Raw genomic sequence first — 23,824 nt, 5'->3', positions numbered from 1 at the left:
CCTGCCAGCAACAGGCTTGCTTCTGAAAGGCTGCAGCTGCAGCAGGAGGGCAGCAGGCTGGAGCAGTAACTCAGAGGCTTCTATTCCTTTTCATTAGTTGGGGATGGGCTTTACATCTTAATGGCACTACTTTAGGATTGGGATTTATTGATTTATTGATCATTTCAGTAACAGGGTAAGGATTAAAACCAGAGGAGCACTGGCTTCAGAAGTCAGGCTGTTGCCCAGGAAACAAAGTGTGAAGAAAAATGACAGAAGGAATGAAATTTCCCAGCCCAAGAAGGATATGAACTGATCCAGGGAGATCAGCACCATGACTCAACAATGCCCTAGCAACAAGATCTCAAACTACAAAACCCCCAAACAAACCCTAAACCAAAAGGTAAAAAACCCAAGCCCAGCCTGCCACAAGCCCTCACACAGCATGGCAGCTCCAACCTAAAGAGCCTTCCCACACCTCACACCTCCAAACACAACACCTGGCTCAGGGCCACAAGACCAACAGCCCACAGCAGCACCACTCAGCCACATCCTTGTTAGTCAGAGAGGTGAGAACATCCAGAGAGGGTGCAAGTGAGAAGATCTTGCATTTAAGCAGGCTCACTCCTATGAAGATTAACCACACCAGCATACCACAGCACTTCAGCACAGGACTTCAGGATTCAACAGAGCTCAAGAAAAACGGGGAGGGGGGAGCAGGATGTCTTACATAGCTGATGCAGTCCTCAAAGTGCACCTTCCACTGGTCTTGCTTCACCCTAAAGGGAGCTACTTTGCACTTGCAGGAGTCTCAGAACAGTTTCTGAGACAACTTTGATGGAGCTGAGGGGAGGAAGGGAAGTGCAGGTGGGAGCAGGCAGAGGAAATTCCTCCAGCTGATGCCTCTCATCTGCAGCAGTCTGACAAACTGCCAAGCCTGCTCCATGACAGCAGTGAACAAACAACAACTGGGAGGAAAAAAAGGAGTTTCCAAACATCCATTTTTATTCCTGGAGTTTGACAATCAGCCTTTTCTGGGGGCAGCAGCACAGCTACTGCAGAAGGGCTCTGAGCACAGCACAGGACCTCAAATGCTCACTCATTGAGAGCCCCTGATGTGGCTGCTGGGTGTGAGGTGCCCCAGGAATGGGTAAGGTTGAAGAATGCCTTGCTTGCAAGCATGCAGGGACTGTTTAAATGCTTGAGTTCAGACTGAAGAAGCAGCAGCTTCCTCTGCTGGTTTGCACCTTGTTACATGAACTCAAAGGGCCTGCAGAAGGTTCACCACTGATGACTGCTCTGCAGACCATGGTAACCCTTTCTGCCACCATCACTGACACTGGCAACACAAGCAGCAGCACTCCCAGCAAGGACATGGACAGCAGTGCTGGCACCACCATCAGCTCTCTGCACAGCCTCACCCCAACAAGCAGCTCAAGCAAGAGCTCCCCAGGACCCACAACCACTCCAAACCATGCCACAGACCAGCACAGCAGCAGCAAGGGTACCCCAGGCAAGCACCCACTGCAGCAGCCAGCCCACTGGCATCACACATCAGCCACAGGAGCACCAGGAAGAGACAAAACAACCACATGGACTCAACCAGCACTGGTGCCACAGGCAGCTGCACCAGCATGAACTCAGCTGCCACCAGCAAAAACCACACTGCCAACAGCAGCAGAAGCAAACCCAAGAGCCCCACTGGCAGAAGAGGCATCAGCAACAATCCAACCATGAACACCCCGACAAGATCTGCCACCTTGGAGTCCCACACTGCCCCCAGGGCTCTCATTGCTGCCATCAGTGCTGGGCAGAGCCTCACAGACCTCAGCAGCAGCACCACAAAGGCCTCCAGTGCCAAACCCAGCATCCCCCTGCTGCCTGCCAGGCAAGTTTTAAAACTGCCCAGATTTTGCCTTCCTGGTGAACAACCTTGGGCAAAGCTCCCACATCAACATCTGCTCTTTCCACCACCTCAGTGACACCATTCCCAAAAGCATGGCTCTGCTGTCACTCAGTCCAGAATGGAGAAAGGAAAGAATTATCATCCTCTGCAGTGAGCACAGGCTGAGGGGGCTGGGGGGGGTCAGCCTGCAGCAGAGAAGACTCCAGGGGGACCTCAGAGCTGCCTTCCAATGCCTGAAGGGGTCCTACAGGAAGGCTGCAGAGGGACTTTTCCTGAGGGTGTCTGGAGACAGCACAAGGGGGAATGGTTTCAAGCTGAGGGAGAGCAGGGTTAGGCTGGAGCTGAGGAAGAATTCTTCAGTGTGAGGGTGGTGAGACTCTGGCACAGGCTGCCCAGGGAAGCTGTGGCTGCCTCCTGCCTGGGGGTGTTCAAGGCCAGGATGGGTGAGGCCTTGAGCAGCCAAGTCCAGTTGAGAGGTGTCCCTGCCCATGGTGGGGGAGGTTGGAGGAGATGATCTCTGAGGTCCCTTTTAACCTGAGCCATGCTAGGATTGCTCTTGACTGTGTGAACTTCCAAATGCTTGTATCAGCCCATAAAAATGGGACAGAGGGATCATTTCTCCCCTGGTGTAGCTTCCTCTTAATGCTATTAATTAAAGACACAAAAAGGCCTCATGCACTAACTGCTATGGCCTGGCAGAAACAGTATTAATTCTATACTTGAGGGAATGAAGCTGCTGCCACCACTGCCAGAGGGGCAATGGTTAGGTGCTGTGGCTGCAGCCTGCCCCAGACAGAGCAGAGTTAATGAAGAGGATCACAAACCATTCAGGTGATACAGGTTTAGCTCTGTCCCCCCTTGATGCTCAGGTCCTGCTGGGGGAACAACTCTGACCCTTTTGGTTTAGGACACAGCTCTATCAAAAACTACTGGCACCAGGAGTGGACAAAAGAGCCATCTGTCAGAGCTGGTGGCCCTGCCCTCCAGCCCCCTGGGTGTCAGAGAGGGAAGGGGGAGGCTCCTTACCGCCGTGCAATGTAGTAGAAGACAGGATTGCCAGCTTTGGAGGTCCCAGCTTGGTAGAAAATGTTTAATGTTTTCAGGGCTTTGAACTCCTCTTTTTCATGGACCTGATGCCTGAAAAGCAGCACATTGACATCAGCTCTTCACAACTGCCTTTCCAAAGAGAAAAATCAAGATCTCCAACCCTCCTTATTAGCATCTCTAAACACAGGTATTGAAGTCACCCAACCCTGAACCTTGGATCAGGTCACTGCTGCCTCCAGACAGCAGTTTAGGGACTTTTGACAAGGGCTTGTAGTGATAGATGAGAGGGAATGGACTGAAGCTTGAGGAGGTGGGATTTAGACTGGGGATTAGGGAGAAATTCTTGACAGTGAGGGTGGGGAGACACTGGAACAGGTTGCCCAGGGAGGCTGTGGCTGCCTCCTGCCTGGAGGTCTTCAGCACCAGGCTGGATGAGGCCTTGAGCAACCTGGACTAGTGCCCCATGGCAGGGGCTTGGAACTGGGTGATCTCTAAGGTTCCCTCCAAAGCAAATCATTCTGTGAATTATAATCTACCCAGAACCTTGCAAGGTATGTGCTAAACCCAGCTGGTTAAACAAACCCTTCACAGCAGAGCCTGGTTGAGTCCTTACACTGCCTGCAGGCTACAAACCCCCAAGGGGGGGGCCCCCTCCCCAGGCACCTCATTACCTGGTCATAAATTCTTCAAACTTGGAACTGGTGAGGTTTAAACTGGACCAATGGGTATCTGCCACAGGTTTGTGCTCAGGAGGGCCCAGGTAGGCAAGCAGAGTGGCCATCTTGTCAAAAGGCCTTCTTCCAACAGCCTTGTGGTCCCTAGGAACAACACAGTGCTTGTAAGGCCTTCTTTGGACAGCAACCCCTGGGCTTTGCCCTCTGCTCCTCCTTACCCTGGGCAGGCTGCAGAGTTCCACAAAGAAATACAAGTGTTTATTCCACACAAAACAAGGGTTAGGAAGGTAGGCCAACCCCACCCTGCACAGCAGGTTGGCAGTGAAGAGGGCAGCCAAGGGGTTGGCATCTCCCTGATAATTTGTTGTCAAGAAAAGTTTCCCAGTGATTTTCCAGCACAGGAAATAGAAGGAGAATAGAAGGAGAATAGAAGGAGAATAGAAGGAGAATAGAAGGAGAATAGAAGGAGAATAGAAGGAGAATAGAAGGAGAATAGAAGGAGAATAGAAGGAGAATAGAAGGAGAATAGAAGGAGAGATTGGTGCTGGTCTCTTCTCACAGTAATAAGTGATAGAGCAAGAGGGAGCACCCTCAGGCTGTGATTGGGTAGGTTTAGACTGGACATTAGTGAGAACAACAACCATGGAAAGAGTGGTCAGAGACTGGAATGTGCTGCCCAGGGAGGAGGTTGAGTCACCAAGCCTGGATGTGGTGCTTGGGGATATGGTGTAGGGGTGACCCTTGCAGAGTAGGGTTCTCAGCTGGCCTTGGTGATCCCAAAGGTCTTTTCCAACCTGAGTGTTTCTGTGGTTCTGTAGTAGCAAAACTATCTGAACTATTTCCAAATGGTCATTTCCCATTCCTTCCTCATTTAACTTGGATAGTAGGAAGAATTTCTTTCCTGCAAGAGTGGTCAGGCACTGGCACAGGCTGCCCAGGGAGGTGGTGGAGTCCCCATCCCTGGAGGGGTTCAAAAGATATGGGATGTGGCACGTCAAGGACATGGCCTAGAGGTGCTGGAGGTGCTGGGGGGGCAGGCTGGACTTGAGGATCTTGGAGGTGGTTTCCAACCCCAGAGCACCTCTGGAGGCTCACCTGTTGCTGGACAGGTACTGGCCAATCTTCTCCTGGTTGTTCCAGAGCAGGCGGTGCAGGGCCAGCACGTTGCCGTCGCTGATGAAGGACAGGCTGTGGTTGACAGTGTCGCTGGCTGGGCAGTCAGAGGCGATGTCCAGGAAAAACCTGCGGTGCAGAGCCCCTGGTGAGCACACAGGGCTCATGGAAGCCTGCCAGCACAGGGCTGTGAGGGCTCTCTGCTTGCTCCTGACACTGGACACAGCCCCTGGGCACCTACCTTCGTGCCGCATCGAAATTGCTTTTCACAAAGTCGTTGAAAGGCCTCATGTGCTCCTCCTTGGTGAACAGCACGTGGTTGGCAATGCTCTGGAGGATCTAAGCAGAGGAGAGATGGTAAAGACACATAAAGGCTTCATGCATTAACGGCCATGGCCTGCCAGAAATACTCATTTTAACTCCCAGTGAAACCTCAAGACAAGGAAAATAAAAGGCAGCCACCCAACCCATCTGCAGTGTCTGCCCTCAGGAAGCACTGTGCCACATCCTCTTATCTAGGGGCTTCATCCAGGTTGAGAGCAGGAACACAAAATCACTTCTCAAAGCCATCACATATGAAACATGAACTACTTCTCCTGGAAACTCCAGAGCCATGGGAAAGCCACAGGCCATGTCTGGCTGAGGAAAGCTCCAGTTTCTCAAGGTTTAGAGTGGGCAACATGCACAGGTCCCAGAATCTGTCTGACAGCATGAAATCCATTTTCAGTTTGAGAGTCACAGAAGTGCTTTGGTTGGAAAATAGCTTTAAGATCAAGTCCAACCATTCTCTAACCCCACCAAGTCTGGGGTGTTAAACCATGCTGCTGCTGCTGCATGTTTGCTCAACAGCCATCATCAGTGCAGCTCTGACCACAGCTGCCTCACAGGGGACAGCTTTGGGGCTGGGGAGAAGGTCAGGCAATCCTCTCCCTGGTCATCACAGCATGAAAGCTCCAGGTCTGATGCCAAACCCACACTGGAAAAAGGGGGAGGGAAGATGGGCTGGGATTGAGGGGTGGCTGTGGCCCCTCTGTTAGCATGCCCTGGCTGCACTGCCATAGCTCACTGCTGGCCACACCTTGATACTGGGGTCAGTTTTAAGAGGAAATAATACCAAAGGAGACTGAAAATAGGGGGAAAAGAGTTTAACATTCACTTCTTTAGTGCTAGCATGAACTCCATACCTGGCTGCCACTGCTGCCAGAGTGCTCAAAGGCACATCACTCTCCTTGTTTTCACATGAGGCTGGCAGATACAGCGAGGAGCCTGCAGGCGCTGTGTTACCTGGCACACCCCTGTGGCAAGGTGGCTTTTCCCCACACTGCTGTCAGCATCAGTGCCATGATGCACAAACTCAGCATGGAGCCTGCACCTGAAGCACCCAGGACGGGCGCAGCAGAAGGCTGCAGCTTTACCTGCGCCTCCTGACAGCAGGCAAAGAGCAGAGCCAGAACAGGCAGGACACAAAACAGCCAAGCAAGGACTTGGTGCTTCACCTTTGACATCAGTTTCAATCCCCTTTCAATCCTTGGTGGAGGCTTTTTGTCCAGAATGCCTGCCTCGTAGGGGGAGACGATGGCGGGGTTGATGAAGCGCAGGAACATGGCGCTCCCCACGGCGCCGATGCTGTTCTGAGGGAACCGCTGACTGACCACCTGCGGGGGGGCAGAGTGACAAACAGCAGGTTGGCAGGAAAGGCAGGGGAAGGCAGGCTGAGCAAAGCCCTGCATGGTAATCCAACTCCAAGCATTCTTTCCACACCAATCAAGCTCAACACATTGTGAGTAGGGCGCTCTTGCCTCCACAGCTCTGGCATCGGAGGGCAGCCAGGGGCGAGGGGAAGCAGGCACGCGGCGCAGGGGCCGCCAGACACTGCCTGCCCTTGCTGCAGCTTTTGGACAGCCCTGGCTAGGGGGAAACTGCTCCAACAGCTCTTGGACAAGGATAAGCAGGTGTATTTCAGAGGTGCTGCCCACTTAACTCCAGGACCCTGCCAGTGGCAGCCAAGCAGCCCAACGCTGCGTCCACACCCATGGGCACAGGCTGCTCCCATCCAACACAGAGAACTCCTTCTCCACTAGTGGGGCTTTAGCTGTGCATTTCCAGTTCCACTACTGATCACAAGAGTCTCTCCAGCAATGAGACTCGTGCTGGTAAGAGCCAGGGCTCATTTTAAATTCAGAGGGAGGAGATTTGTAGCAATTCTCTTCAGAACCACCTCATCCCAGCAAGGGAAGACAGAAGGAGCCCGAGCTGAGAGGCCAGTGGACCTCCCTGCCCATACAGAGGCTGCCCAAAAGCACTCAGCAGCAGTCTGCTAGAGCTGCAGGTTTAGAATATTGCTCTTTGCTATCTAGGGGGAAAAAAGTAATAAAAAAGGTCTTTCTCTGAAAAGAGTGCAGGAAAAAAGGAAGCTTTCTTTTTAGGAAATCAAGCCCATGTTGCTCAGAGGAGAGGCTCTCTTCCAGGTATCTCTCATTTGACTTGCAAAAGTTAAAGCTCCCTGACAAAAATGAAGTTCTTCAGTATGCAACAAGTGGTTCTAGAAGGATTCAATACCTCTGTGTGTGCTTTCTCCTGAGTAAGAAGTTAGTCAAAACAAGTCAAGCTCTACCTTTCACAGCATGGAATCAGCAAGCTTCATATTTCAGTTAAGAGAGGTAAACCCCAAACTCCAGTTTACTAAAGTGCTTCAAAGTGTAACCAGTGCAATCTCAGCTCATGCTTCCTCCAACAGACAAAGCCATTAGTACAGAGATGATCTAAGGCAGAACCCCTTTGGTTCAGCAGCAGCCTGGGATGCCAACACTGACAAGATTGCCTTGTCAAATGCACACAGATTGGGCACTCCACACACTCACAGTCTGCACATCTGCACTCTCTAACAGCCAGGTGCTGAAGCTGGGCAATCTGCTTTCCTCAGGACATGAAGTGCTACATTGGATTGCTTAGGCACAAGGCAAATGAAAGGAAACAGATCAGACACAAGCCCCAGAAGCTTCTTTCTTTTCAGCAACCCATCTCTACCAACTGCTCCTCTCCCAGGATGCAAGCTGAAGTCACCTGCCAGAGCGTGAACCGGCTGAACAGCCGAGGGCTCTTCCCCCCAAAGAAAACACTTTCCTGCTGCATTCTTTTTTCACTTGGAAGATGGTGGCAAGGGCAGAAGGATCAGAGTATTAAACACCAAGCAGCAACGTTACAAATGTCTTTTGTTTACTCCAGTAGGCACACAGAGAATATTTTAGATATAACTTAATTCCAGGGTTAATCGAAATGAAAGCTCTTTTGTGCCAGAATTAGTAGAATGATTTGACAAGTGAGGTCAAACAGACTGAAGTGAAGGATGTTTGGAACAAACAGCAAAAGGTTTCTGTTGTGCTTTGAAAGAAATGGCTAAGAAAAAGGTCTCCAAACTTACTGCTTTTTTGTTTTCCTTTTTCTCTTTTACGGTAGCTTTATTCAGGAGAGAGTGGCAAGTTGCCTACAGGACAGAGATGAGCACAAACAAGTCACAGCACCAACCACATACAGCAACAAAAAGAGAAAACCAAAAACCAAACCCAGTGTTGACCTGCACATAAAATTACACAGCAAAAATGTAACAAACAGAACCAACAGAAAATGAAATATATCAACTGAGGACTGATGATGGAGGCTTTATTCCGGGACTTGGATTTGCATCTTGGTGACAAAGCACTAAGTACAGGACAGGCAAATGTTGCTTTGCAATCATTTCTACTATTTCTGGCTAGATTGAAAGGGTCAAACCACGTCCATGTGCTCGTGGCACACAATGTTGGGCATCCAGTGGTAGAGCCAGCTTTCAGATGTCTTTCACCATCCCCAAACAAGTGCAAGAGCAAAGACAGTCGAGGCTGATCCCTTGGAATTCCACATTGCTTGGAACAGAAATTTAGAGTTTGAGATCTCCCCAGTCTTTCTCTGTGTGTCCTTCAATTTGGTTAGGTCTGAACCAGCGTGGAGATTGCTACTTTGACAGCTGATCACTGCCATGAAACACTCTCTGGGAAAAGGAAGAACAAAGCCAGTGGCTCTGGGTCAGTGTCTTAGAGATTTCCAGATCCAAACACCTGCGCTGATTGTGCTTCTTTCTGCTTTTCACTTGGGTGCAAAGGGACCCACCGAGGAGCATCAGATTCTGCCCTATTTCCCAGCAGGATCTGAGCACAGCCAGAGCAGATCAGCCCTGGGCACTGCTCCCCTGTGCAGAGGAATGCTTGCTTGTGGAGCTCAACCCTACACCCCCCAGCTCAGCTGTGGCAGTGAAAAAGCATCACTGAGAAGCCCTGCAGCCAGCAACACCTGGAGCTGTCCCAGCAGAAGCTTGCAGGGCTTAGCAGTTTGACAGCAAGCATGCACCAAGGGTTCAAACACCCCCTAGGGTATCTCACAAACTGGAAGAGCATTTCCAGAGCTGCAGAATGTGACAGAGTGAAAATCCAAAGAGCCCCAGATCCCAGCCACCAAAAGCTATTCTGCTGCTAGGTCAAACTTCTGCAGGATCTAAGCAATGCTGCCTCTGCCCCATTCCTGACTCTCTGATTGCTACAGAGCTCTCAGGCAGTCCCAACACATGCCCCATCCAGCAGGTCACTGCACTTAAAGCAAGTGGAATGTCCACCCCTCTTTGTTCAGCAAAACCAGTGGGTTGTGTGGGGTTTGTGAACCAGCCAGCACAGACTCCCTCTAGGAGCTGCTCTGAGCAGGCTTGCCCCCGAGCAGTGACCCTCCTGAAAGGACAGCAGCTGAGCATGTGCAGGGCTGAGCTGTCACAGGGAGCAGCTGCTGGGATGATTCCAGAACAAAACACTGCTCAGGGCTCTGCTCTGGTGCCAGACATCAACCAGCAGAGCCCCAGTCCCCAGCTAAACTCACCACTGCCCATGCTGCTGCTCCATGGATTCCACCAGCTACCTCTCACTTACCCAACACACCTGAGCAGCATGTTTGGCACACACATGTACTTTAAAACTCTAAGCATGAAGAGAGACCACAACATTCAGTCTCATTTACTTATTGCCTGGGAGGGAAGACCTTCTCCCTATAAAAAAACCAATGAAGTTACCTTATAAACATCTCCTCCCCAGAGCACCTTTCCCTGCTACTCCTGCCAGGCCAGGGCTAGGGGCTCTTGAATTTGAAAGCAGAAGAGGAATTGTTACACTGCTTGTGGTGAGCAAACATTTCATAGGATCATTTAGCTTGGAAGAGACCTTCAAGATCAAGTCCAACCATTAACCTTACTCCAAGCCCAGCACTAAGTCACATCCCCAAGTAGTGGTGCTCCCAGAAAGCAAGCAGTGAATGCTGGAAGCTGTGTCGGTTACTACCGGTTGTGAATCCCTTTCAGGAAGGAACAAAGGATCAAAAACCCAGCAAGGGCAAGACTAAAGCCACCAGGGTCGGTAGCTTTCCACAGAAGAACCTCTGGCAATGGGCACTGGTGAGCAAATGTCAGTAATGCCATTTCAGGTAGGAATTCCAATTGGATTGCCACAGGAATAATTCTCACTGGGATGGAAGTGACTCTGAGCCATGCCTGAAGCAGGATGCAAAAGCAGTGCTAGGGGGAGATGTGGGACAAGGAAAAGTCAGATCCCAGAAGCAGCAACCAAGGCTGCCTGGGACATTCTCAGTAACCCCCAAATACACTGCCAGACACCATCTGGGAGACTGTGGCCATCTCAACTTGAAGGCAACCAGCTTGCCCCCATCATTTCCCAATATAAAACCCCCAAACCAAATCCAAACAATAAAACCAAACCCACCCCTGCCAGCTTGAGTACAAGCACTGTCAGAAAGAGGAGCTGCTGACTGCAGAAGCCCTTTACACAGAACAAAGGGCCAGCATTTGCAGGCCTAGCTGGGAGCCCAAGAGCTCACAGGAACGACCCCAAGCTCCAGAGCAGCCCTTACACAGCTCACCACGTCCCACTTCCAAGTCCTGACAGCAGCAGCAGTTGCATTAGTACAACCCCCACAGGAAAAGCCCTGCCCAGACTACTGCTGCCATCTGGGGGGGTTGTTACTCATCAGGAGTTTGCACAGCTCACAAAGTGTACTCTCCTTGCTTTGCTTTAGACCTGAGACACAGACTCGAGGGTTGAAAGGCCAAAGGTAGCTCTTCCAGAGCACATCACTGAGACCACAGCTCTGCCATGCATCTCTTCTGTGACACTCCACCACCACAGGAGCTTGCATTTCCTATGAGCCCCGAGGCAGCAGGGACATCCCCCACTGCAATTCTCAGCAGTAGCTCAATCCATCCAACACACAAAGAGCAGGAAAGAGACCTACAAGCACACTGGGCTCAGCGACCTGCTGCTGAGCTGCTACAGAGAGCAGCAGCGAAGGGAAGGAGCAGAGGAGTAGGGCTGGGGGCTGGGAAATGGAGGTATGTGGACAGGAGGCAGCCAGGAGGGTACTACTACAGCAGAACTTACTCTACAGAGGACAGTGCACCACTCAGGAAGGCTTCTTCTCTTTAAGCATCAGTTATAAATGGTACCAGAAACAAGCAGGAAGAGGGTGGTCCCAGCTTGGTAACTGTCCAAGGTTTGTGTGCCAGCACTAAAGTTTTAGCCACAAACAGAAGTCAGTCTCTGTAATTTGCCTCATTAGAAGAACTCTATCAAAACATTTCTCTGTCTCTTCCTGGTCTCTTCTGCTCATCTGCTGAATTTCTCAGTACCCTGCCTGTAGAGCAGCCCTCTGCATACAGTAACACACTCCAGCCTCTCAGAGGCAGCAGTGCCTCCACCAGGATGTGCTGCCCAGAGCAGATGGAAGGTGGTTTACTTCAGAGAACAAAATATACTCCTGCTGCCATTCTACTTCTCAAACACAAGAACCTATCATCCTCAAAAGCACAGAGCATCTGCAGCACCCCAGTTACAAGCTGATGTTGGGTACCCAGTCACATGCCAGTGGACCTCCTTCCCAGTACAAGTTTGTAGTGATCCTCACACTGGTCCACAGCAACCTACAGGCTCCTGTGTTCAGGATGTGACTATGAGACATGACACTGACCAGAATAAATCCTGACTGAGGCAGTGTCTGGGCCTCACCTGCAGATGGTCTTCTTTATAACCGCCTCAGCACAAACACCACAGCCATCAGCATCTGACACGTCTGCTTCCTTCCATTAGGCTCAGCTTCAAACCACAGTTGCTCAAATTTAAGACTTGTAACCACTGTGGCCCCCCTGCAGACCAGACAGGTTGGGTTTCTTACACCCTTTTCAAGCTGCTTTTCTACCAAAGGCAGAAAGTAGAAGATCATGCCCACCTGTAATGGACAGCTAAATGATCCTCCAGGAGCAGTGACCTGAATCATTCATTTCAGAGACAATTTGGTAGGAACACACTTCAGAGAGAAATGCTCTTGAGGAAACTGCCTCTATTGCTATGCAGAGCAACTGCCTAGAGTCAGTGACTGCACAGGTGAGAGTCACAAAGTTAAGGTTTATCAAAGCCATGATCCATGAGCCTTTGAGATAATTAACTTCATTTCTGATCTAAGTGCTCCTGCACAAGTGCACAGACGCACTGCTTCCACACCCAAACCAGCTTTGCTTTCTCTCAGCCCAGCAGTGCATTTTCCTCCTCCCCTTTGCTGCCTTCCCTACAGCTGTTAACTGATAAAAGCAGCCATGACCACTACCTCTCAGTTAATCCTCAGCCTCCCACAGAGAAGCTGAAACAGAGATTATTGCTCCTTTATTAAGCTCAACTTCTCAGCTGCAGTTCAGCTCCTTCCAAGCCACCAGTCAGGCACCTCCCGCCCGCCAGGTGCAGCCTCCACCACCACTGCTCCCTGCGCTCAGATTCCTGTCACCTAACAAACATCTGAGAGTAGCCCTGAACAAATGCCCCTTTGCACCCACTGCTGGACCAAGCTCCAAACTGCTACAGCACAGAAACCAACCCCAGAGGCGAGGGGCAGGCAACCACTGCAGGCATACCTGGTATAAACAATGGCACACACTGCGCAGCTGCGGTGGGAACTCCAGAGAAGAATTAATGATTGCATGAAAAAACTTTTCTGTCATTTGCAAGAGACTCCTCTGGTTCTCCTCAAGGCTTTCAGTAGGCTCCAGCCTGAAACAGACCCACAAATGTATGACCAGCAATCACAGAAATGATACTCACTGTGTTTGTATGTTTGGGAGTAACCTGATCTCCCAGGGGCAACAGAAAGGTTTATGAGCTTTGAGACAGAAGTTTTCATCAAGCTTTTAACCACATCGCTTTAAAGGTCAGTAACAGAGAGAGAGAGCTGGAAGTGGGGCTCTCTCACACCACTCCATACAAAGCCATGCACACAATTCCAGCTGATGGCTGCATTGTCAGGTTGATGGTGGTTTCTTTGAAAGGAATTTGAGGTAGAGACAGACATGTGTGTGAGAGTTAAGCTGCTACCATGAAGGTCAACCTTTAGGCAAGCTAGTTAAAAGACAAACACAAGCAGCTCTCCTTAGAGACAGTTGAAAGCCACAGAGCAAAAGCTACCAAATCCAAGTCTTGAAGTGGCATAAGGGAAATGAAAGCAAAGAAAATTCCACTCAGCATGCACACATTCCATCCTGCTCCTGTGACTCTCTTGATAACCTAAGTCAGATGCTTTCTGCCACTACTGGAAAGCCCCACATTAGTGGCCTACATAAAAGTATGCAGCAGAAGAGGTCCTGCAAGAGCTCTCTATCTTCCTTACTCTTTCAGGGTTTAGAGGACATGCAGCAAAACTCATCTTGCTGTGCTGGACAGCACTGCACAGCTCTCCCTGTCTGGTAAAGACTGAGAAAAAGATTTGCCCAGAGGAGAAAGGAATCCTGCTACAGCTCCAGCGACTGGCAATCACCTCCACAAATACATTTGGTCCCCCCCTTGGATCTCAAACCTTGTTGGATCCACCTCAAAGCTGACGTGCTGCCATTCAGAGGATGTGATCACAGTCCTTAATAAAGGCTCCAAGAGCTTCTGCAAATAGGTAGCACCATATACCTGTGGAGAAAGTAAGCAGGATCTGTGGTCACAGCAATTCACAGCAACCCTCCCAAATCTTCTAAGAGCACACTTGGTTTGCTTTGGCACAAGCCAGATTCCTGTACAACTGCTGTTCTTACACTACAGTCACTCCTGAAGCACAGTTGTGATCCATTTCTGCAAGCACTGGAATTCCTCCCCAGCTCAGAGCAAGCTGTAGGTCACTTGAACACAATAACCAGCTGGGATTCTTCCTGGGAGCACAGTGACTCAACACTTCAGCTCTGTTTGTACACAGCTTTCCAAAGCCAAATGGGAGCACAAACTTCAGACTTCAAATTGCCCCTCACAAAAAACCCATCAGGAGAGCCTTCAGGCTGGCCCCAGAAATCACTCACTACTCAGCTAGTAGCTTAACAACCCTTACTATGACTGAGAATTACTTAGGTAGAACATACAAACCAGGTGAGATGAAGCATTTATTGCCTTGGAAGCTTTCAAGAGGACTAACTGCAAGCTTAAGCCTAACTGGTTGAGTCAGGAAGTCTTGGCATAAGCCTAGTTCCAGGAGGATTTGTACTTTTTAGCTGGGCATAAGCATAAGAGATCTACAACATTTAGTTCATCCAACACTGAAGCATTAAAAGCAAAGCTCCCTCAACTTAGCTGGAAGAGCTGAGATCAATTTAAACCAAGACCCAGAGGCAATGCTGTACCGGTTAACCCATTCCACTTTCTCAGGACTGTAGTTCTGTACTTTTAGATTAACAAAGTTCTGCTGTTACTGAAGCAGCCTGCAGCAGCCAGAGGAAATCACCTACCTTAAAACAGAAAGTCATTATTTTACTGGCTAGGCTGTTCCCTCTGAAGAGAGTCTGCATGGAATCTGCCAGCTCAACTTCTTTGGAAAACATATTCCAGAGCAGCTGGTAGAGCAAGTGCCGGGAATCAAAGAGCGTGACCAGGACACGAGCTAGCTCGTCCTTAAAGGAAGCAGGGAAAGGTTAATCTGACCAGCAGAGAGCCAAACAGAGTACAAAACAAAGAGTCAGGAACAAACCACCAAGCAGTTTGTACTAAAGCTTTACATTCACTGCAGAATCTGGCAGGTAAATATCAAACTAAGCATCACAAACTCTCTTTAAACCTTGCCTGTGCTACTGCTGCTCTAAGAGTCTGCCTCGTGACAGCCAGCCACACAAATCCACAATGCTTTGTCCAGACAGACAAGCAGCTCTGTGCTAGAGCAAAGCCCACCTCATCTTGGTGAAGTCTAAGGAGCTGTGCATTACAGCACACTTGGTCTGCAGTGAGCAGCCCAAAGAGATGCATTCATTCCAGTAACTACCTGACACTGCTCCTAGGCATTCACTAAACATTCACTGGACAAAGGCCATTTATAACCAAGCTTTCTGGCAATCAGACTCAGCACACCTCTCAAGCATGCACTAAGAAAGGCTGAACCCTGGCTCTAACCTCTCCTCAGCAGGCTCTTGCTACACCTGTGATGTTTGCACTCATTCCTACTTCAAGTCTTAATATTTTCAACAATGCAGGGCAGGAAAGAAAATAATAAATGCAGGAATCAACTTACCCACTGCGAGCAAGGCACCACATTGGCTAAAGCCATAGCAATAGGAAGCTCCCCCTGATCACCCATCATTGTAACCAACTCCACCAATCTCTCAAACCGATCTGCTAGCACTGTTTCTGCTAAGGTATCAAACTCTGTCCCCTGCTGCAGAATTTTGGTGAGGACTTCCATAAACGTAGCTCTTGTTTGGAGGTCTTTATGATAGCCCAAGCCTGATTAAAAAAACCCAGAACTACTAAGGAAGATGTAAAAAGAAATCAAATGCCAATGTCTTCATCATGTATGCATTTCTGCAGAGTTCTCTCTGAGTGCTTTACCTATGGAGTGCATCAGGCCACTGTCCACGTTGGCGTTGAGCAGGTTGGACATGGCCAGCACGGTGCAGTGCCGAAGCGAAGCCAGGCGGCGAGACATCCCCCGCTTCCGGCCGCCGCTCTGCGCGCCGTCGTCCTCGACTTCGCTGCAGTCATTCAGCAGGTTCATGAACAGTGTGAAATACCTAAAGGAAAAGGAGTTGGGTAAGACAGACACACTCTGCAAAGGCAGCTGTCAGCACAGGGCTGCACCCAGTATTAAATGGAGAAAGAGGCTTCCAAAACACCTCCCAGCTGCCCCAGGTCAGCCTCCTTGCAGCCCAGGCCAGGCTTTCAGAGGTGTTGGAACAGCCAGAAGGCACTGCCCTGAATTTTGTATGCAGATGTTGGACCCAAAGGTCTCTGGAGGTCCCTTCCAACCTCTCATGTTGTGTGATTCTGTGATTTGCTCCAAGCAAGCAACAGAGGTCTTGAAAGGGGTTTTAATATTCTTGGGTGAAAACAGAGTAGCAAAGCAAGCTGATGCCTCCCAGCTGCATTAAAGAGAAACAAAGCCACACTTCAGAGCTGCCCTCTAAGTGAAAATGTTTCCATAAAGCTAGCAGGCAGAGGTTTATCAAATGGGATGTGAGAGGGAATCTCTGTTTGGATAGTAAAATGATCTCTGCTAGAAGAGAAAATGGTTGCAAGAAAAGTCACAGGGAGCACCTGCTGAGAGCCCTGCTACAGCAAACGAGGTCAAAGTCACTATTTACTTAAGAAATAGCTGAGACTTTGCTTCCATCAGCTCAACACCATCTCCTTCTTCAGGCTGCAGTGGAAGGCCAGCAAGGAGAGACACCACTGCTTCCATGCTTGCTTGGTCCAAATCTCTGGAAAAGAAGATTGGAAGGAGCTGTGAATCAGTCCAGCAGGATCAGGCTCTCCTTCCCCTTGATAACTTTCCCATCCAGTACCAAGTCCCTTTTCTTAACAGCAGGTGAAATGAATCTGTACCAAAAAATGACTCTGGTTTTGCCCAAGGAAGCAGCTGTTATATCCTGTGGTGCAGCTCCAAGCAACACATCTCCTCAGGACAGCAACTGCAACCCAAATTCATTACCCAAAACCCCAGCTAAGCAAAAACTCAACACTTCACTGCTTGATGACCTTATCAATCACATGAAGACAGAGCTCTAACAAATAAAATGTTCAATCCTAGTGCAGAAAAGGTACTAAAAGGAATCAAATGAACTTCTTAGATTCAAACCCAAACCACCTCAAGACCCATGTTAGTTAAGAGCAGGCATTAAACCTGCTCCTGGAGCTTCTCACCAGAACTTCAGTTTCCATTTCCATCTTTTCCTTACAGTTGCTACCACTGAAGGAAGTCCCCATGAGCCAGCTCCTCTGTGGATACCCAACATTAGCAACTCCAACAGTTTCAGAGTGTTCTTTCCTACCTTGTCAAGCATTTCACATCCTCATCTGTTGCTTGGTTAGATGTTCCCATAACCCAGTCTGTCAAGTACTCCACCATTTTGTTCCTGCAGTGCACAGAGAGATTGCTTGAGCCTCATGGGGCTTGGCTGGGAATTTTTAAACAGCCCTCCCCTCAGTTACTGCTGACATCACTCTTAAACAGGACAAATTCAGCACATCACAGAATGGCTAAAATGGCTCAGGCTGGAAGGGCCCTCAGAGAACATCTCCTCCAACCTCCTCTCCACAGGCAGGGACACCTCTCAAGCAGACTTGGCTGTTCATGACCTCATCCAGCCTGGCCTTGAACATCCCCAGGCAGGAGGCAGCCACAGCCTCCCTGGGCAGCCTGTGCCAGAGTCTCACCACCCTCACACTGAAGAATTCTTCCTCAGCTCCAGCCTAACCCTTCTCTCCCTCAGCTTCAAACCATTCCCCCTTGGCCTGTCTCCAGACACCCTCAGGAAAAGTCCCTCTGCAGCCTTCCTGTAGGACATCTTCAGGCATTGGAAGGCAGCTCTGAGGTCCCCCATGAGCCTTCTTTTCTCCAGGCTAAACACCCCCAGTTCCCTCAGCCTATCCTCCTAGCAGAGGTGCTCCAACCCTTGGATCATCTTTGTCCCAGCCCTGTACCAGGAATATTGATGTGAGACAGGCTTGGGTTTCTTTTGTTTGATCATGTCTTGAACAGAACTCCACTTGTCCACAGGGCACTTTCCCAGCATGCACTCCTCACCTGAACTTCATTTCTTGGCAAAATGAAAGGTCATCTCTCCTCTCCATCATTACTTCCACTAACTGACAGAGCTTAGTCTTGATTTGAATGGCATGGACCAGATTGCCAAGCACACGCACATACCTGAGGGGAAAGGCAAAGTCATTAACCCAGGGCTCATGCCCCAGGGCCCACACACCTGAGCAGTCCCTGCTGGAACCCACACACCAACTGAGCCAGCAGACTTCTGCAATGGCTCAGCTGGACTACCAGACTCCTTCTGGCCAAAGCAGTTTGCTTTTGGTACAAAACTGAGCAGAAGTCTGCCCTTCAGCTGGTTTTTAACCACTACCATCACTGTAGAGAGAAGAAACCAGGAATGGTTATGAGAGCAGGGCCGAGCTATGGAATGGGAAGGTCCTTAAAGAAGAAGCCACTCTCCACCAGGGTACTCGATGCTACTGTATAAATGATCTCCATGATTACTGAAGTTGTCAGAAGCATAAGGAGGAGGTTCAGAAAGCCAGATGCTGCTTTTCCAAGGATGCAAGCAGAGAAGACACAAACTAGAATCTCAGTTCTTAAACATCTTACATTGTATAGGATGGTCAAGAGGATTTCTTACCTAACCAGATTTAACATCATTGTCTCAATACTAGCTTGTCCAAGGTGTTCTGAGCTCCCTTCTGTGTGATTGTCAAGCAAATTCTTCATTATAGCAATGGTTTGCTCTACAAACTGGGTGTTGGTCTCAGTTAACAAAACCTACAGGAAGAAAATTGCTGATCTTAACTCTTTACACACAAACACCAAGGGAAGGGCATTTATCAAACACACTGCAGCATTTCACACATCTCATGGACGAGCCTTTCTCTAGCTACCACCTAGCCAAAAGGCTTCCAACCTACACCAAGATGGAATGTGTTTGAATGCTGCCAGCTGTAACACTGCTGAGCACACTCTCACAGGCTCTGTACTCAGAGTTCACAGAGAATCCAAGCACATGTTCTGTTCATCCCTAGCCTGGAATTACAGACACAACCCCTGCTGCAGCATGCTGTGCAAGGACAACCCCAGGTGCCTGCAGTTCCTCTGTGCAGAACACTAACAGCTATCAGTGTCATTAGCTATGGGAAAGACCCTTCCTAGTAAGGCACAGACCGGTGAGGGAACAGATGAAGACTTTACCTGTCCCTGCGAGTCAAAAAACTTGCTGATGGTGTTCTTCAGCTTGTTAAAGAGCATTGGATAGAGCGCTGGGCTCAGCTCCAGGCCCACCAGGTCTTTGATGTTAGTCCTTATCTGCAGGCCCACTTTCTCGTGGTTGCAGACCATGAGGGTGAGCAGGCGATCGATGAACTTGCTGACGGGGGTCTCCGCGTTGCCCTCCGTGGACACCATGGAGATCATGGAGCCCTTGCGCTCGCTGACGGGGCCCATGGGGGGGCTGTAGGTCGCCAGCCCCGCGTTGCTGCGGTGCTGCAGGCAGACCCCTCCGAGGGCACACAGGAACCCTGTCATGTTGATCCACTCCTGGAGGGAGTCCGTGTCAGACAAGTCGATGGAGCCCCCCCCGCTGACGTGGGACATCCTCCTCTTCACTATTGTCTTGTGAAGGCTTTCAGTAACCTGCAAAGGAGCAGCTGAAGATGAAACCTCTCCGGTTCAACAGAGCTCTAACACATCCTGCCACTCTCAGGGCCAGCCTTGGCAGCTGCTTAGGATTCACCTCTTCTAGTTCACTGTGATAAAAGTGACAGCAGGGCACTGCTGTCAGAGCAGCTGAGAACACGAGGCTGAAGAGGACTGAAGGGGCTTGTCTAGGCAGCTCCCAGCTCTGCAGCAGCAGCTGGTTTAGAAGCCTCAGGGAAAGGCCTTTCAGACTACTCCAGAGCCTTCACTCTTCTTTGCAATTGCTTTTCCATTTTTAAGCTCAGCCTTCCTCTCCCTTACAGCAATTTAAGTCAAATTACTTCTTGGACTCTCACTAAGCACAATGGACAACTAATTACCAGTATTTTTCTGGAACATTTTCATGGAGCTTAATTCTGTCTGCAGAGCTCATTTTCTAGATTAGAATTCCATTCCCTGAATAAATCCATGTAAATCCATTCTGAATTTCTAAGGGAGGGAAAAACCCCTCATAGTCACCTGCCCATCTTCCATTTTGGTCTTTGGATAGTTGAGGATCAGTTTTGTAGCTTGTTCCCATTTTGCATGTGTATCCTCCCAGGCCTGAAACAAGACAGATCAAGATCTATCTTCAGAACTTCTTGTGGCAACAGTGTTTTGTGTTTGCAAACAGACACACAGGCAGAGAGCACAGAGGTGCAGAGGGACACTGACCTCTGTGTTGCCTGCAGTTGGGTGCTCAATGCGCCTCAGCAAGGCCATCACTCTCTTCTGAAGAGCTGCTCTCCCTGCAAAGGAGCACAGCACACTGAACCAGGGCTTTGGAGACCCACCTGCATCAAACATCAGCTCTTTGAACGTCATTATTAGAATTCACAGAGGAACACAGCCTCTTCAAGTGTTTAGAGAAGGATTCTTCTTGCTCCACTTCAGAATCCTCATGAACTCAGTCACCTCAATTCCCTACTCCCCTTGGCAGTTCCCACAGAATCAGTCACAGAATGCTAGGGGCTGGAAGGGACCTCTGGAGATCATCCAGGCAGGTCACACAGGAACACACCCAGGTGGGCTTTGAAAACTGCTCCAGCAGCCTGCTCCAGCACCCTCACAGTAAAGAATTGTCTCTTCCCACTGAGGTGGAACTTCCTGGGTTCCAGTTCATACCACTTGTTCCTTCTGCTATCACAGGGCACCACCAAGAGCCTGGCACCTTCACTCTGACTCCCAGCCCTCAGATATTTATAGACATTGGTCAGATGCCCTCTCAGCATTCTCAAGACTAAGTAGCCCCAGGTCTCTCAGCCTTTCTTCACAGGGGAGATGTTCCAGTGTTAGCTGGAGCAGCATCAAATCAAAGCTCTCAACCTGTTGAAAGAACCTGGACACAAAGGAGAGTGCAGAAAGGTATCGTGCAGGGTGGTGACTCTTACCTGTTGACATCATATTGCTAACAGAGGCAAACTCCATGAAAGTGTTGTAGTTTGGCAAGAAGTTATGCACTGAGACTTCATCAACTCCACATCTGATATCTGCCTCCTCGCAGAGGTGACGGAAACAGGACATGGCCACCAGCACCGCCTCGATGTCCGGGCTCCACAGGAACATGTACAGGGCAACCTCCAGCTTAGTCTGTGCTTGGCGGCAAATGGGCGTCCCACTGCACCCTGCTGTGCTCTCCTTGGGAAACAGAGAATTCCACAGCTGCTAATATTGCCCAGGAATATGGCAAGGTGACTAAAACTCAGCCTCAGTCCCAAATGGCCTCTAAAACTGCTTTGACTCCAGCAGGAATGAGTAACCCTGACCAAGCTCGGAGCTCTTATGTGCTGTGCCACCAACACGGTGGCTAAGAGTCTGCTCCTTTCATGGCACATTCAAGCTGCAGCTGATGCTTTAAAAGGAAGGTTTCAGATTTAATTGTAACAGCCTAATGTGTGGGGAGGCTGTCTCCAAGCCTAGGAAAAAAGAGTCTCCAACTTTTTGACTTAAAATAGCTTGACTTTTTAAAGCCTGAAGCACCAGATACAAACGTGAGGAAGGACAGAGAGGTCTTTCCCTCCTCAGAAATGATTCATTTCTTCAGGAAGGCCTCTCAAAGTATCATTTCATTTCTACTTGCACACAGTTTTTCCTCTCCAACTGTTAAAAAGCATTATTATTATTATAGCTATTACACACCATGGAAGAATTCCCTTTCCCTTTCCTGAGGGTAGCTCCTGGGGCACAGCGGATCATCTCTTCATGGTCAAGAGAAATCTGACTGGTTCCACCTCCAGAGACATCATAAAGGAAGAGGAAGTGGCAGGAACTCCTGTCTGATTGCTGGAAGCAGGGGGAAGAAAAAGAACAACTAGGATAGATTTCAGGAAGGTAAAAAGCTCTCCAGCATTTACTTGTTGCCATTTCCACAGTGTTTTCCATACTGGTGCTCCCAGGGCTTTCTAAAGGTATCCATAGTAATGGTGGCTTAGACATCTCCCCTTCAGACATTATCTGCAGTCACCTTCAAAAGCCATCACCTCTAGGCAAGTACAAAATGATGCCTTTTCCTCCTGAAAGCCCTATAGGCATCTTGGCTACTTACTTACTACCATAAATATAATCCTAATTTAGATGTAATTAAGCCTAAATAAGCCAAGCTCAGGAGCAGTGCACATTGAATTCTCCATATCTGATCAGAAAAGCAGGAACTGGGCTTGTGAAACAGAGCTCTAATAATAACTCTGTTTCCAATCCTGATATTAATGAACATCCTCTAAGCACTAAGAGGAAGCAGATTTTTAACAGTAACAAACTTCTTCTGAAGAGGAAGGAGATGGACATTTAGCACAGTCTCTACTTGAAGGACAGCTGATTGCCACTGAGAGGCCAAATGTCAAAGTCTCCCTGAATTCAGAGCAAGCCAGAATGCCTCAAGCCCTCAGCTGCAGCACCTGAGATTCTGCTTGACAGACACAGTAAACTGGAGACACCACAGGAAAAAGCCTACTAGTGAGCATCACCACAGACAGAAAGTAGTGTCCATCAGTGACAGAGCCACCAAGGATAAAGGGAGAAGAGAAAGAAAAGTCACTTAAAGGTAAAAATCCTCCTGCTAAGAGAGGACTTTTAAAGCATGCTGCAAAGTACACAAATAGCAGCATCCTCCTCACATTAGCACAGCTACTTCCAGGTCAGAGAGAAACCCCAGGAACCCTCTGGTTTCCCTAACAGATCTTTAATTCAAAAAGTAACACAGCAAGCCTGGGTTTAATTCTAGCAGCTTAGCAGCTTAGTGTGTGTTGGCTTGGGAAAAGCCTGTTGTGATTGTCAGAAGGAAGGAAGTCAGGGTTCTAGGACTCACACAAACATGAGATTGAAAAAGAGATGTTGATTTCATCCATGAAGACTTATATTTCATCATAACTAACTTGCCCTTGTTCTCACCTTGTGGACTATTTCCCTTTGCATTAGGCAAATAGGTACCAGGCACCAGGTTTCTGCAAAACATACATTTTCCAGGCAAGTAAAGCAATCTGTGTAGCTCAAGTGAGAAAAAAGTCATAATAAGAATGAAAAGCTAAAAATCAATCAATCCTAAACCTGACTTTGGTTAACAGCTCTGGTGGAGGGTGCCTCACAAAGCACCACCTCTCAGCAGGGAAGGAGGAAGAAAAGCGTAGGTGGAGCTATTAAACCGCTTGCAGTCATTAAGAGTAACCTGGTAAATAAAGGGAGTGACACAAGTGAGGGCAGTGCATTCCCTGCTCCTAGCAGCCAGGAGTTCACCTGCACTGCCTGCAGCCAGATGTGAAGCTTTACTTACTTTGTTCTTCAGCAGAAATTTATTCCTACAGATGAGAATCTCTCGCAGCCACTTGAGGATCTCTGTACTGCTGAGCATCTGATGACTAGTGAGTTTCTTGCAGATATAAAAAAGCATTTGTGAACTGCAGCAAAATGAAACCCAGCATTAGCTTTCGAACCCAGCCAGCACGCTGCTGAAGCTATGACTACATTTCACACAGAAGTAGGCAACAGCAAGAATGGCCTACACATACACTGCCATCACCTTTCAGATGTGTAAGAGACAGAAGATAGGTGTGCATTTGAAATGCCAAGCTCCCCTCTGACCCTTCCCACCGCCCAGCTGGCCCTTTCAGCTCCCTAGAGGAAGTCAAGCAGCTTGGGTACTTGTTAGAAGTGCAGACTCCAGGGCTGTCCATTCAGAAGTCCTCCATTTATCCACAGAACAGATACAGCACAGACAGGGGCAGTACAAGATTACCTACACTGCTCTGACAACGTGTCTCAACTCTGTTCTGGAAGGAACACATCTAGGGATGTTCCTTCTTCATATCCATTCAGGCCTCACACTCTCTGTTAAAACTGCCAAAGGGTC

At 49.1% G+C, this 23,824-nt stretch overlaps 1 protein-coding gene across 5 annotated transcripts in view; it reads right to left on the bottom strand.

The window, feature by feature from the left end:
* NF1 (neurofibromin 1) overlaps positions 1-23,824 on the bottom strand; it is a 93,987-nt gene that overhangs the window by 45,003 nt on the left and 25,160 nt on the right. For 2 of the 5 annotated variants that reach the window (XM_068154925.1, XM_068154926.1), the window contains 21 exons: positions 23,249-23,372; positions 21,622-21,765; positions 20,874-21,120; positions 20,158-20,231; positions 19,963-20,046; positions 19,000-19,440; positions 18,437-18,576; positions 17,833-17,955; positions 17,078-17,161; positions 16,391-16,507; positions 15,639-15,820; positions 15,322-15,533; positions 14,549-14,710; positions 13,642-13,745; positions 12,707-12,842; positions 8,141-8,203; positions 6,216-6,374; positions 4,961-5,058; positions 4,702-4,848; positions 3,604-3,750; positions 2,912-3,022 (listed from right to left, as the gene is read on the bottom strand). In XM_068154925.1, the coding sequence (XP_068011026.1) occupies positions 2,912-3,022; positions 3,604-3,750; positions 4,702-4,848; positions 4,961-5,058; positions 6,216-6,374; positions 8,141-8,203; positions 12,707-12,842; positions 13,642-13,745; positions 14,549-14,710; positions 15,322-15,533; positions 15,639-15,820; positions 16,391-16,507; positions 17,078-17,161; positions 17,833-17,955; positions 18,437-18,576; positions 19,000-19,440; positions 19,963-20,046; positions 20,158-20,231; positions 20,874-21,120; positions 21,622-21,765; positions 23,249-23,372 (3,099 nt within the window). The remainder of the gene's footprint in view (positions 1-2,911; positions 3,023-3,603; positions 3,751-4,701; positions 4,849-4,960; positions 5,059-6,215; positions 6,375-8,140; positions 8,204-12,706; positions 12,843-13,641; positions 13,746-14,548; positions 14,711-15,321; positions 15,534-15,638; positions 15,821-16,390; positions 16,508-17,077; positions 17,162-17,832; positions 17,956-18,436; positions 18,577-18,999; positions 19,441-19,962; positions 20,047-20,157; positions 20,232-20,873; positions 21,121-21,621; positions 21,766-23,248; positions 23,373-23,824) is intronic. The other 3 variants (XM_068154927.1, XM_068154929.1, XM_068154930.1) reach the window with 2 other exon arrangements.

This window comes from Melanerpes formicivorus, unplaced genomic scaffold, assembly GCF_026170545.1.
Source record: "Melanerpes formicivorus ecotype bairdi unplaced genomic scaffold, bMelFor1.0.p_v2 SCAF_29, whole genome shotgun sequence".
NCBI classification, from domain to species: domain Eukaryota; kingdom Metazoa; phylum Chordata; class Aves; order Piciformes; family Picidae; genus Melanerpes; species Melanerpes formicivorus.
The sequence above is the reverse complement of the archived record's forward strand: the minus strand, read 5'-3'. Positions and strand labels throughout refer to the sequence as shown.